Here is a 15,497-nt window from a genome sequence, read left to right as displayed (position 1 = left end):
AGTGCCAGGAATTTCTTTTCTCTTTTAATGTAGATGACTCAATCCTCGCTTAGTGTCAACCAGCTGGAGTGACAACTTCTTTCACTGCAATATTCTTGAAGGACTAAACAAGACTACTACTTATCTCTCTCTCTCTTTTTTTTTTTTTTTTTTTTTTTTTTCAAATAAGAGATATGTTCTGTGACAAGTATAAAAATTGTATACTTACTGCATTTAATATGTAGCACAGGATATTGGTAATTTTGTAATTAAGCACTTATATCAGCAAAAAATGCTTGAATTATGATTCTGGGTCACTCTTTTCATGTACGCTGGGGCAAAACCTCTTTTAAGGAAAAAAATAATTGGATCCCCAGAGTCTCATTAAAAAGGGGTTTTACTGTAATTTTGTTAATATTTCATTAAAATTTAAGCATTTTACTAACAGCAAACATGTGGACTGACTTACTCCTAAAAATATTTCAAAAATTAAATCAAATCAGTTACCAACAGAAAAACAATCACCAATAGAAAAATGAGTAATGAAATATTTTACAAGAATCAGTTTTATTATTACAAGCATCTCATTTACTTGCAAGAAGTTATAAATTAATGTACAAAACACGTATATTTATTTCCATTACTCTCACACAAGCAAGTCACACCAGTTACTTTAAGCAAATCTACAGATAATATTTGTCTTCTTTACAACAGTAGAGGCTTTTAACCACTCACACAAGCAACTCATGCCAAATACTTTTAGCAGCTCTACAGATAACACTTTACTCTTCTTCACAACAGTGTGACCCTTAACCAAGAGGTTCAAATGAGTGATATATCTCAACTCTTCTGCATCTTCAAATTTAGCAACAGAATCCTTTCCATATCATGTTCACTGTAGTTATGAAACACACATTGTGCCTTACTCCTTATGAGACACAAATGTCACATCTCTCAAGATACTAAAAATCTTTGGCATGGCACATGGAGACACACTATATATCAAAATGCTTTTTCTCCATGAAACCAAAATTCCAAATAATCATCTTCACACAATCCATTTATGAACGGAAGTCTGGATTCTTCCTAAGAATCACGAAACCCTCCATAATTGGTGTCAGAGGTATGTACTCTTCTGTTGCCAATTCTGCTCGCTCACCATACGCTAACAAAACTGGCGTCGTATGTGTCTGAAACCCAGTAATAGTCTTCGGTTTCCCTGCTTGACCCACAACATCCACAGCCTGAAATAAAATGGAAAATTATCACATTAATGGTTTACAAAGTTTGATTATAGATATATAAATGCTTTCAGCGCATCTAAACAGCTATTTTGTTTAAAGATAGTCATCGAAAAGGAAGGAACGAAGGAAGATTTAGTGTTTAACTTCCCACTGAAAGCATGGTCATTACAAACAGCGCAAGTTCAGAATACAAAAGAATGGGGAATGAAATCGGCTGTCCATTTGCATGGAGTCATTTAGGGGCATCGTGGAAAACCTAAATCTGGATGGTCGGACATGGATTTGGATCATTGTCCTCCCGAATGCGAGTCCGCTTTCCAAACATGGGTTCATGAAAGCAGAAATTCATTACAAAGTCATTAAATATTTAATTCTGGTTTCCATCGCTGTAGTCCCAGTATTTGTGGGATAGAGGAATATTACAGCTTTAGTAGGATCTCTGCATTAGGACTGGTACTTAGACGCAGGGTTTCCAAAATTCATGGTTACAGTTCAGTTAGATTTATAACTAAACCAATGAACACTTTACGAGTTTCTCAGAGATGCATCTCCTGGCGCAATCAGTGAAAGCAAAAATATTTCTGACGGACCACAATGGAGGAAAAGCTAAGCTGCTGGACATAACAACTACAGCAGGATACACTGGGAACACAACTACATGAATGTTCTCCAAGTGGACCGTGAAGCACAAGCCACAACACAATATCATGATTGCTGTTTGCCCTGTGCACTGCAATATGTTAGGAACTATTACTTCACCTTCTTCAAATGAAATCAGTTATTGCAATGAAGGAAATCAAGTCTGAGGTACACTAGCAATTTGTCACACAGCAGACTGGCACAGACAAGTGATGCAAAACACATGCCCCCTCATTTTAACATTTCTGCTGCTGAGTTCATGCTAGATGTGCACTTGCTGCATGTGACATAGCATGTCTAGAGCCAGTCCCTGCTATGCTGGTCATTTATGTTGCACAATGTGGCACACCTGCCTCTCTAAATTATCATCACTATTTTGTCTCTTTATTTATTTACTTACTGACAGTAACAAAACATTACATGAAGGAGGAAAATGTTACATTTCATCATTTTTTTAGGTACAGTACACATTTCAAAACATGGAATGGCACACAGTCCCACACAGCACTGTTTGCCGAAAATCATAATTGATTCTTTTTTTTTTTTTTTTTTTGTGGTGATTAAAAATGCTTGAAAAATGCTTTCCTTGTTAAGTACAAGGCGTTTTCAGCTTCCGATCAGCAGTCTTTTGGTTTTGATCTCTTTGGTCACACTTCTCTCTAGAATTTCATGAATAGTCAGATGAAACTGTAACATTGATAAACTTTTTTCCCCATATGGAATTTGAAAGTAACATGTGAATCCCATACAAACATATATAAAGTGTGAAAGAAAAAAGTATTTTACACCACATAATAGTTTTTCAAATAAACTCAGTATTATGCTACAGTTGTCTAGTGCTCCCATCCCTGTAACCCAGCACACATTTTGGTTCAGTTTTCTGAGATAGCACTGGTGGCCCATTTTTCTAAATGTCATTTCGACAATACGATATGTGGTCAATGTATGCAAATCTCTTCATAACACTTCAGTGCCACTGGTATGATCGTTGAACTGATTTTCAGGTCTCCTCTCTGCAACTTGCATTAGAGTCTTTTATTAACAGGTGAATCAATTTTTTAACAACTGCTGATGCTACACCCATTTGATGCAATTGTGTGATTTGTCCGATAGCCTGATACAATGAGACACACAGAGTCCTGTTGGAGCATATTCTGACTTGTCAGTGTTCAGAGACACTAGATTGAGATTGTTTTTCCTGTGTCTGTCATGAATCATGGATTTCAAAAAATGTGTGAATATTAAGTTCTGTTTCAAGTTTCAAAAAGTGTCAAAGAAACACATGACATGTCAAAAATTGTGTATGGAGATAATGCTGTAACTCTGAAGACTGTTTACGCATGGTAAGAGCAATTTAAAAACGGAAATGACTCCGTAGAAGATGAGCAACGTTTGGGACATCCATTAACCCCAAAAACAGAAAATGTGCAAAAAGTGGCAAAAAAAGAAATTGTTTAAACAGGCAAATAACTACTTGAGAGCTTACTGAAGCACCTAGCGTCTTGTATGGGTCCAGGCACAGCATTTTAATCAATAATTTGCAAGTGAGACGAATGAGTGCAAAATTTATTGCCAGACATTGAGTGATGAATAGAGGGAAAGGAAAATCATGTGTCAGTTTGGACAGAGTAAAAGGATTGTCTTCATTGAGATCTGGACTCCATGTAGAAATCTGTAAGAGGAAATGAAACTGGGGTCTATGGGTGTGGCCCTGAGACAAAACTCCAGACTTCCCAATGGAAAAGAAGTTAATATCCTCGCCCTAAAACATGCGTGTCAGTCAAAATCGAATATCAAAGTCATGCTCGTGGATTTTTTGATACTGACGGTGCAGGGCGATAAGAGTTTGTTCCAAGGGGAACAACTGTAAATGCCAAATTTTAAAAGGGTGTACTGCAACATTTGCAAAATGATGTACGTAGAAAGAGACCAGAAAAATGGGACATTGGGATAAGTGCATTACTAGCGAAGGACAGTACTCTGAAGGAGATTAAATCAAATTCCACTTAGGCATATTATTTTGTTTCTAATACCATTGTTCACAGTACTTTTTGATCACACCTTGTAAATTGCATTACTTCTTGTGTTATGAAAATACTGGAATAGATTTGGAATTGTGTACCAGCTGTCTACATATAGGATGTGCCTTCATCCCAAATGAAGTTCCAAAAGTGTTATTGTATTGGTTAATTTTTCCCATCTAGCCTTCACTAGTTGTTATATCAGTCACTGCACCTGTGTAAAGTGAACAATCAGTATATATTCTGTTCCACAGAAGCACAGAACAAACAGTTAAACTACAAAGTGACTTATTTTTTAAGAAATGTACTGCTTGAAAGCCAGATGCCCTCACAACAGACAGAGGCTTTCAACAATAAACTTATTTTTAAAAGTTTCATATCAGCGCACACTACGCTGCAGAGTGAAAATCTCATTCTGGAAACATCCCCTGGGCTGTGGCTAAGCCATGTCTCTGCAGTATCCTTTCTTTCAGGAGTGCTAGATCTGCAAGGTTCGCAGAAGAGCTTCTGTAAAGTTTGGAAGGTAGGAGATGAGATACTGGCAGAAGTAAAGCTGTGGGTACCGGCCGTGAGTCGTGCTTCGGTAGCTCAGATGGTAGAGCACTTGCCCGCGAAAGGCAAAGGTCCCGAGTTCGAGTCTCGGTCGGGCACACAGTTTTAATCTGCCAGGAAGTTTCATATCAGCGCACACTCCGCTGCAGAGTGAAAATCTCATTCTGGAACTTATTTTTAAATGGTTTAAGAGCACATCTGAACCTTCCTTTTACCCAGCCAACAACTGACTGTATCTTGAACAGCCTGTTCCCTTGAGGAAGAACGTCATCACAAAGGTGTAGAATATGGAGGAAAAACAGATATTAGCTTACCAAAAATTGGAGCATGGAGAAGAGAATCTCTTTGTCCTCTACTATCAATATGTATAGTTCAACACCTCCATTCCTGACACAACAGGGTTCCAGCCAAGAAACAATACATTTCATGCATATTTGTTTCTCTCTAGACATTAAACAACTGTTTCCTTGATTGTCAACATTCTACACACTGTATTTACGATACTTGGCAGTCTCTTCTTCTTCTTCTTCTTCTTTTTTTTTTCAGCTATTTGTAAGTGTAAAACTTACACCAGATTTTTATGAATCAATGTTGAGTGTCACAGGAAGCAGTTCCTTTCCCACCTACCAAAAACTGTCGACAGGCTGAAGGGTAACTCTCTCTGTTCCATCCCCATCATTAGTTTCATAGTTTCACTCCAGGAAGTTCAGCACAGGAAACACGAAGAACTATTTTCTTGGTCCTATCCTTATCAGAAGACCAAGGCAAATTAAATTCTTCCTCACTATCACTGATCATAAGTAACATTTCTACTTCCTCATCTGGCAAACTGGGTAGCACATCTATGAACAGCTTCCTAAACACTCCTGCACTGTAATTCTGGTGAAAGGTATGAAAGAAAATGAATAAAGCTATTTCTACCACTTATGAACAATGCAGTAGTGGGAATTAGTATAAAGGCAGGCTTCCTATGGAAGTAATATACAGTGTCTGAAGTGTATATGTATTGAATTTACTTTAAAAGTAGTAGATACATATCAAAACATAAACAATCATGACAGACTTACATAGTTTCTTTCATAACATAAGTAACAAAATAAAGCATTTGCAACTCTTGGATGGAAAATGGTATTTGCTGTCCTGTTGTGTTATTGCACTGTTAGTACTTTGTCCAACTTCTGTCCTTCCTGATTACCTCAAAAATTCTCTTTGGCACTGATTTTGTTAGGATTTGTGGTTCTTGCAGTGAAATTGTTGCCCATTCTTCTCATATTGCTCTTCAGTTCACATACAGCCTCGAATTGCCTTCCATTGCAACAAAAACGCCTTGCAAATATTCCCCATTGGTTTTCCACAGGGTTCAAACCAAGTCTATGTTCTGCACAGTGGAAGAAATCACTATCTTTATCTTCAAACCACTTTTCTGTTCTACAGAAACCTGCACAGATGCATCTTTGTTGAAAAAGGACTTTCATCCCATATGTCATCACACACTATAACCCAGTCTGTCTTTAGCAACTCAGTGTACATATTACAGTTCATTCCAATGTTCACCCAAGCAATGTGTGGTTTATCTTTACAGCAGAATGCACTCCAAATAATAACACTTCCACCACCAAAATTTCTGCACACCCATTCTTACCTGCTAAACTCCTTCTCATCACTGTAGATCACTTTATCCCATTCACAACTCCATGTCATGCGTTTTTCAGCAAATTTCAATCTAGCTTGTTAATGTTTGGGTGTTACAGCAGGTTTCTGCAATCATTTCTAGAATGCAAGATGTCTTCATTTGACAAAATTTGTTGTACACATCTGGCAGTTACTGGCAACTGTAAATCAACAAGTTGGGAAGAATAACAGCTTATGGCTCTTGCTTGGTGCAGAAGTAATCATTTCAATGTCTCAGATAATTTTTTACTTTGCCCACATTTTCCATTCTGTCCATTCTGTGTGCTGAATCCAATGAAATCATAAATCACTGTACTTGAATGGTTCAACTTCTTGGTGATTGGATGATTAGAGAGGCCCATTGCCTTCTATGCACCAACTTTTGTTTTCCATCACATGAAATGTGGCTATGTCACAATTGTGATTTATGTACACAATATGCACTGTCACTAATATTATATGTTTCCTATCTGTAGGAAAGACACCTACATACACACTAACACTGCACAGAGCTGACTGTCTTTATACCAAGTTCCACCTTCTAACACCTGCATTGTTGATGTCTTGTTATATACTGTACTCCTGAAATCAAATGTGATACCATTTGACTGCATCTGTCAGTTACTGGATCTTGTATTACTGAATGCACACTGTACGCAACAATTCCAACTGATAATGTTAATTTTCCTACAAATAACAATGCCTTTATACTGATTTTCACTACTGTAGTAATGCTGCTACTAATATGACTAATAACTGCTTGAAGCTCTTTTGTGAGTAAAACACAAACACACTAGCTTTCATCCATGGCTTCATCTGCGTACACATACAACACATAAATTGTGCATCTCTCTCCGTCCATTGCCTGCTCCCTTCTCTTTGTCTGTCCCTCTTCTTCTCTCATTATCTGTCCATTTCATCCCCCCCCCCCATCCATCTCCTCCTGCCCCCCCCCCCCCCTCCTTCCTCAGCCATGGCCATCTGCACATACACCCCATGGAACACGTACCAATACTACCTGCACAACCCACTGGTCATGCTGGAAAGCCTAGATGTCAGATGTTGCCATCTTTTTCACCACACTTACTCCCACCCCTATTGAAGTGAGATGGTTCTTACATTCACAGTACGTCTTTCCAAACAAATAGTATGTGTACCAAATGCTGGTTATATATATTCAGAAGCAGTTAAAAGGTTAAATTACAGGCGATGTTAGTAGCACATGTATGACAGAGTGCTTGTGAGTTTGATGTATCAAAAGCAGTTGTGATTAAGTTGACGTTAACCCTTAACAGAGAGATTTAGTAAATGTCATGGTTTTGTAATACCTTCCATGCTGCAATTTATCATTTTTCTATCAAAAGTCATGTATGCAATAATCATAATAAAAATTAGTGTCCTGGTCTGGTCGAGAATCTTGCGAATCAACAGAATAAAATTTGAGAAGAGTTGGATTTTGTAGCTCAAAGTTTTTAGTTAACAGTTCAGAAGATTCTTTTAGTATGTATTGATCAAAAAGAAGCACACCTTCCTGTACACACCAAAACTGTTATAATTTATCAACAACATTTTTCTTTAGTTAACTGCAGTTATCTATAGCTATAATGGCTGAAATGAACTGACCATGGTATACTAATAAATGCTATCTAATCAAGGAAAAATTATGTTGTGTCACATAGCTAAAGAACCCAGTTCTAAATATTATTAAAATTGTTTACTGAAACATTTACTAAGATACCTATTGTTCCAATTAGGTCCTAAAGTTTTGATAAGCAGTTTAAAATATTTTTCACAGAGTGCCACATTGTGAAAGCACAATACAGTCAAAAATATTCTTAACTAAGCACTACAGTCAGACTCTATTTACAGTATTTTACTGAAAATAAATTCTAGCTTAACAAGTTGAATATTAGTTTTCAAAATATCACATCAGCGATGGAAACTCTAGGTGCTTACCAGACCAACTCTAACAGCAACAGGCAGTGGATTCAGCTCTTCGTCAAATGTAACAAGCATCCTTGGCTGCATTGCTGCTGCTAATGTAAACAGCACATAGTGAGATCGTCCAAGGATTACTGGAAATTTAATGTTTGAAATTAGTTGTTATATACTGAATGACAATGTCAAGCAATCAACACCACACAGAAAATCATTTAGGCTCTCTCGGTTTGGAGGTAGTTTCTGCTTATGGTGCTTTTCAGTTCAGGTAATAGAAATTTTATCAATATAGGAAATAAGATACAGTTGAAATTAAAATAATTACAGACCCAAGGTATATACTTCTGCAAGAAAGGAAATAGTATTAGTCATATGCTCATTTACTTGAGCAGTTGTGTACGAATATATAGTGGAAATGAAAGTCACTATGGGTGGATATACCAGAAAACAAATATTCCAGCAAAACAGCTGGGTTTTAATGCACAGCAATGCACTTGTGCATGGCCTCCTAGGCAATTGCTAGCCTCAAAGTTGATTGATGTGATACAATACCTACATTCTAAATCAGGTAAACTTTGACACACTTGATTCCAGTCCTAAATATACTGAAATATTTTTCCTTAAAAGATTTGTCTAATCACAACTCTTATCTTTGATCACATAGCTGACAAATGTAAATGGCAAACTAGTTGAAGCTGGATACTTCAACTTAGGTTGTCGCATTGTTTAGTGGTCTTGCTGCATCCGTATTTTTGTCACTGACAATACAATGTAAAATCAAGTAAAATGTTGCTTGAATCTTCTTAAAATATTAAAAGTAAGCCTATTCTTTAAATACAAAACCTTTCTACTACTATATGTCACTGGAGCTGGATAAATATCTTTGAGATGCTCTCATACTTTCTAAAGAACTCACGGAACACGCAGATCTATTTTCAATCTCTACATCGCCCATCAATCTTAACTAGTAAAGATTCCAGACTTACACGCATTTTATCAACAGCTAGTTGAATCTCTCAGTCTGGAATCTACCTTCCCTACAATTAGTTTTATATTGGTTATGCTACTTTAAGCTAATCCAGATGAAAGTTTCTTGATATTTAACAACTGCAACTGTTTCCAGGTATTTATAACTACTTGTATAATAGGTCTTTCTACCTATTTATGCACAACACATTACATATGTTACATTGAAGGTCAACAGCAAATTCCTGCTCCATGAGTCAAGCCTTCACAGGTTATGTTGTAGCTCACTAACAGTTCACAGCACTGCTAGTTCCTTAGCAACACCATCATAATCATGAAAAGTCTCACACAGCCTATAATATTATTTAGCAAGTCACACACACGCACACACACACACACACACACACACACACACACACACACACACCAAATATGAATAGTAATGGCCTTCTAACATTACCTAAGGGTGACTTGAAGACAGTTCAATATCTGAAAATTTCTCTCCAATAAGTATGAGGTGCTTAGTTCTACCTCCAACGGAGTCCCCATTTCATTACAAAGCTGTTCTTTAAGCTCTTATTTTTCTCACCAGGGGATACTGTGGAACTGCACTGAACACTCTCCAGAAGAAAAGGAATATGACCTCAACCTGTATGCTAATATCTACTGCCTTCTGGAGCTCATTTACAAACACAGCAAGCTGAGGTTTGAAGGATTGAGGTTTGTGGACTCCCGAAGAGGACAATTTATGTTTGTAAGGCGCATACAACATTTTCTATGACTCTCTAATAGAATGAAGTCAGCAATATAGATTTGTAGCAACTTGCATTTGCCCAATGCAGTTAACAGTTGTTGCTACAACAATGGCATCTTATCACATCCAGGAGCCTTTCTTCAGGTGAGTGAGTTTAGCCGATTTTTCTATTTTGCAATCACCTATCTCCATTTCTGTAATTGTGACGATTGTGTGATGACTGAGAAGAGAAACTGCAGTACGATTTTCCATAATGAAACAATTCTTGTAGGCAGAATTCAGTATTTTGATCTTTTACCATCCTATGTTTCAATGTCATTATGCTTTTACCAACTTTATGCAAGACAAAAACTTAAGATTTCTCATTTGACTGATGCATAAAATTTAACTTTTGAATTCACTGAATGGTTTTTGTATTGATCTTGTTATGATAATTTTGGCTTTGCTCATCAACACAGCTTTGACTTCATTAAAATTTGTGATGAAGCTATCTTTGCTTCCGTAATAACTTTCTAACACTGCAGCTCTGTTTAATTCCTCACAGCATTTCATGGCACATGCATGCACAAGAAAACTGTAGAATACGCTTGAATTTTATCCCCTGATAGTCCAAAGTTTCAGCTGCAGGGGCAGTTAATCTACAACTTGTTTGTCATTGTACTTGTTAAGCAGAAATATTTTCTTATCTTTTTTTAACAGTCTTCAAAAACTGTAGTATTTGATGCAATCTCAGCCTTATGATCATCAATTCCTTGCTCTATTTTAACTGAATTCAAATGTTTGTATCTTTTAGTTACCAGGAGATCTAAGACGTTTGGGTCTTTAACCATTTTTGTTCAAGAATCTTCAGAAAAGACATTTATAACAGTCCCAAACAAGTTTCTGTCCCTGGCTCATATTATACACTGCAGAGTTGAAATATCTACCACATCATGCTCAGGAAATTTGAGCACAGTACTCTCCAAGTTTTCTCCGAAATGTTCTGCCACTGCAGTTCCCAAGACAAGTGATCTACAAATCATTTTTGACCCACCTTTGATGCATACAAAATTATTACACATTTGGAATCTGTAATGACTCCATTAGAAATGATTGTATCTTTATAGCAATAAATATGGCGCCATCACCTACAACACACTTATCCTCACAATATATATGTCAATCAAAATTTGAGATTTTGTTACCATTTACTTAAGGTTTTGTTGATATTTCTGTTCCTACTTCAATTTAGCCATTGTTAGCATTAATAAGTAAGACTAATCCTACGACCTTACTATGATCACTCTGAAGGTTTCCTAACACAAAGTTATCTTTTTCTTAGCTGGAATTACAAATGTTCTCCTCTGTAATTAATCAAGCTGATATATTTACACCCCAGACTTGACATATATATCTTATCACTGGATCTATGGAGGGCTTTCTGATGTATGAAAACCACATGTGCACAACACACATTAGGCTACATTACAAAACTTTTCTACTCATAAGTAACATTTTGTAATTTCTAACAACAAATAGCTTAGAAACTGTATATTGACAACTGACGATGTTGCGGCCTCTTTAAATGTCTTTCTGGTAACATAATCATCCATATTACCATGATAATGCCTCATAATCTACAATTATTTTTTACAAAAAGAGAAAACTCAATACATTAACACAATGAGTATTAGGTTTCAAGCTTCCCCTATTGATCAGTTCAATAAATGGTTCTCGGGAGTCCAGTCAGATATGATTCTGTTATTCCCAAAATGAAAAAGGTACATTCAAAATCATCGGTCCCATACACAGGGATATAGCATACAAGATGACAGCCAGCAATTTCTCTGCTCCATTTCGTGTTAGCAACAATCCAAATTTCTACCAATGCAGCTACTATGTGGTGCCAAGACTGAGATCCAAGTAACAGTAGCTGGGAGTAGCAGAAATGGCAACCAATGAGGCAAGTACAGAAGGTATCCTCTGCATATTTGCTACAAACTCACTCATTGCAATATACTAGCCTCAGCTCACCCAGCAGCCAGAAATGCGAAGATTTTAGGTCACAGTGTATTTTGTTCAGCACCCATCAATCAGCCTTTGCTACCCAACAATTAGTGCAACAAAGTATCATCAATTACTGAACATTATGAAGCTATATGCATGTTCACCACATAAAACATGTCAGCTGTAGGGGTCTGTTTCACAGTTATTTTGGTACGATGCAACTTGGACTGCAAAATTATGCTGTGACATCAGTGTGTTGGCAGAACTGATGTTTGCGTCCTAGTTGCCACATCGGCTATTCAACTTTTCTGTTAGTTCTTACTACAGGTACACCCCGCATTGCTGCAATAAACCCACTGTCAATTATGACACGGTCAATGGAGACCTGACGGCAGGAATGGTTTAAGGTCACGCAGAGTCTGTAACACTGATGAAATGCAGGGCACAAAAGAAACCATTTGTAGGCCTATTCACATTTTTTAAACTTTTTGTTTCGTTTCCATTCAAAATACAAAATATGAATATAGTGCTTCATAAAACTTCGCAAGCTAGTCGCTGTTCCAGCTTTGTACAATGACTCACATTACTGGCAACAGATAGTTGCCTGCTACTGTAGGCATCAAACTGTACAGACTATCTCGAAACCAACTTATACAGACTATCTTAAAATTTATCATGAACTATTACAACTCACGTTAAAAACCAGAATGCTCTGTACCATAAATTTATAAAGCTTAAGTCTCAGGACAGACCAAAATTTGCAACGAACACCACAGGAATAGCCAATGCTAATACATTGTGACAGACTGCTTAGGAAACTCTGATCTATGAAATGTTTAGTCGGGCAAGCTGGATACCTAACACTACTACATTCAGTAGTAAAAAATGAATGCAATACTATATCTGAATGGGTTAAACATTAAAACACACATAAAAAGTTCACAGAGTTGCACTGAAACACAGTAGACCAAACGTACTGTAAAGACACGCTGGATGAATTTAAAATTAGTGAAAGATACATAAAAAAAAGAATCATAAAACAGCACTACAGTAGCTAAATTGTCACTAACTGTAATACATATAAATTTTGGTTATCAAACTGTTTTGCTTAGAAGGACTTCATCATTTACTGTGAAGGTACAGCAACAAATGATTTTTAGGCCACCTTTGTTAACAATGTAAAGCAAACAGCTTCTGTGCACAGTACTGTGATGTAAGTTCTTAACTATGCACAGCAGACCAGAGTGGAACATAAACATCGAAAGAAAATATCTGTGCCAGTTTGTAACACATAGAATATGGTTTAATAAAGCACCCACAAAAACTGTGTTTGTCAAATGTTCAAAAATCCACACAATCTTATGCCAATTACCAATTATTTCTAGTTCTGTACAACCATGCACATTTAAAGTCATATTCCAACTTTCAAAACCGGAAATGATTAATTTTCTCCAAAAAACTGGGCAGCGAGGCCACGGGACCTTTAGTATGCACTGCCTGGTGACCAAACAAGACAGATTCCAAGCAGCAGTGAGTTAAAATTGGACTCTGCTGATCAGATACTCTGTATTGTGGATAGGCATCACTTGTTTGGTAAAATACTCCCGAAAGAAGGTGCTTGAGGAAAAACACAAGTTGACCGATAAGTTTCAAATTTGTATTAAAATAGAGCATAATTTAAGGAGCACGACTACTGACAAACACGATTAATGTAATAGTTTTATTCTAAGTTCCAAATATATGCATCATGCAATTGTTTGATGACAGCTACCTGCGTGATCAGTGTCACATATTTTGTAGAAACATTCCAAGAGCCACATGAGCAATATGAGAGCGAAGACAAGAAATTCTCACGTAGGCATGTAAATGATATTTTGTTTTTGTTATGTTAGTACATGTTACAAACACCAGAAGTAAAGTATTGAATTTTATCTGCAGACTGATTTGTTTATAATGCATTTTAAGCAGCAGAATTAGTGCTCTCTCTCTCTCTCTCTCTCTCTCTCTCTGCAAGTCTGCTCCTTGATTTTCTACAGTTAGGAAGTAGGTGACTGAACTCAAATGTGCTTTTACTTCTCTTTAAAATGATCCATGACAAAGATGATTTCCCAGAACTGTGACCACAGATAACACCGAGAAATTGCACAATTTAATCATCAATTTAAGGTGCATAAAACAGCTGAACACATAATTACACCAGAAGAAGAAATACAGGTTATTTTACATAAAAAAATAATGAGAAAACTTTGTGCACAATGGCTGTTATATTTTTTTCAATGCTGACAAAAAGCAAATTCATGCACAAGCAGGACTTTGAAATAGTTTCACATTCAACCTGTTTTACAGATGTGACTCCAGTAATGTGCGAACCATTTTAAAAAGAATTTAAGTAATACTGTGCATTGATCCACTGGATGAGATGCACAGCTACTATTTATGGAAATGAAATGTCAATGAAAGCCCAATAAAAAGTAGGCCAAACACCATAGCTAGTGTTTACTAGGATGCAAGAGGGATTCTTCTCCTTACTGATTGCCTTGCAAAAGGTAAAATAATAACAAAATAATGACTGATAGGTATTACAAAAATTTTCTCTATCAATGGGATGTGGAAAAAAATTACACATGAAGATCGATGGATTGCATCCCAAGCAATGCATCAATACACAAAGGTGTTTTGGAAACTGGGGAAATCGGGTATTTGGAAGCTTAGGGGGGTTATAGCGAAGGGTATACTTTCCAGAATCATATTTTGTAGACAGAATATACTCACTGGAAACACACCTGACAAAATGAATTGACGTAAAATAGGACCACATCAATAAAGAAGTCTTTCACTGCCACAGCAAGAAATTTTCAAGCTGACCCTTACACAAAAATTTTTGTAACAGGGAATTATCCAAACACGTTATATTTTCTATCAAATTATTATTTATCAAACTCAGCAAACTGTTGCGTCTCATGAGGGGCTACAAGATTCATTTAATTCTGTGCCTATTAAGGATTTTGCTGGTTCTTCTAGAGATGTCAATAAACATGGCAAGTATGCCATTTTCATTTTATTCATCATATGAATTCCACTGCCACTCTTGTAATTAGATGATGAGTGATGAGAGATGGTGAGATGGACAGTATGTTGCAAATAATCAAAAAAGAACAAAGTGCAAGAATATTACTAGCATTACATTTGAGAATATTATTGAGCATGTTACTTTATTCAGGGTATTGGGTGAATAGTACTAACTAATGCTGTCATCAGTTCAACTGGTTCACTATTCAGGCTTCCCAAGAAGATGCACCCTCAAGATTAACAGTGCTTTATCAATGCTGTGTGTTTTTATGTATCCAACTATATGTACAATTCTTTTAAATATTTCACTGACTGACCCAGCTGTCTTCATCAAGTGTTGTAGCTAATTGCCCTGTGTGTGCTTATGGCCCAGACAGCAACTATACTGTTTCAGCTATTTGGATGATGACAGAGTTTCATGATAATTAAGCAGCAAGTTAAACCTTTGCAACTTTTGTCACCGACACATTTCTTCGAGAATGCGATGACTGAAAAGGAAAATGTTACATCAAAGCTCCTCACTGATATAATGAAAGAAATTATACAAAGCACTCACCACATTTGAACAGGGTCATCTTCAACAAGATTTAATATTACTTTAATAGAGTGGCTCTGTCATATTATCTAGAAACAGCTTGTCTTGGCCATGACCAACATGTCTAGCAAGGTGGCACAGAA

General features: G+C 36.6%; 1 protein-coding gene across 2 annotated transcripts in view; it reads right to left on the bottom strand.

Annotated features, from left to right (window-relative positions):
* Nucleotides 1-527: 527 nt before the first annotated feature.
* LOC126248323 (26S proteasome non-ATPase regulatory subunit 2) overlaps nt 528-15,497 on the bottom strand; it is a 128,864-nt gene continuing 113,894 nt past the window's right edge. For both annotated transcript variants that reach the window (XM_049949213.1, XM_049949214.1), the window contains exons 15-16: nt 8,063-8,181; nt 528-1,223 (exon numbers count right to left, since the gene is read on the bottom strand). In XM_049949213.1, the coding sequence (XP_049805170.1) occupies nt 1,041-1,223; nt 8,063-8,181 (302 nt within the window). In that variant the 3' untranslated portion in view covers nt 528-1,040. The remainder of the gene's footprint in view (nt 1,224-8,062; nt 8,182-15,497) is intronic.

This window comes from Schistocerca nitens, chromosome 3, assembly GCF_023898315.1.
Source record: "Schistocerca nitens isolate TAMUIC-IGC-003100 chromosome 3, iqSchNite1.1, whole genome shotgun sequence".
NCBI lineage: Eukaryota > Metazoa > Arthropoda > Insecta > Orthoptera > Acrididae > Schistocerca > Schistocerca nitens.
This window is presented reverse-complemented; position numbering and strand designations above follow the sequence as displayed.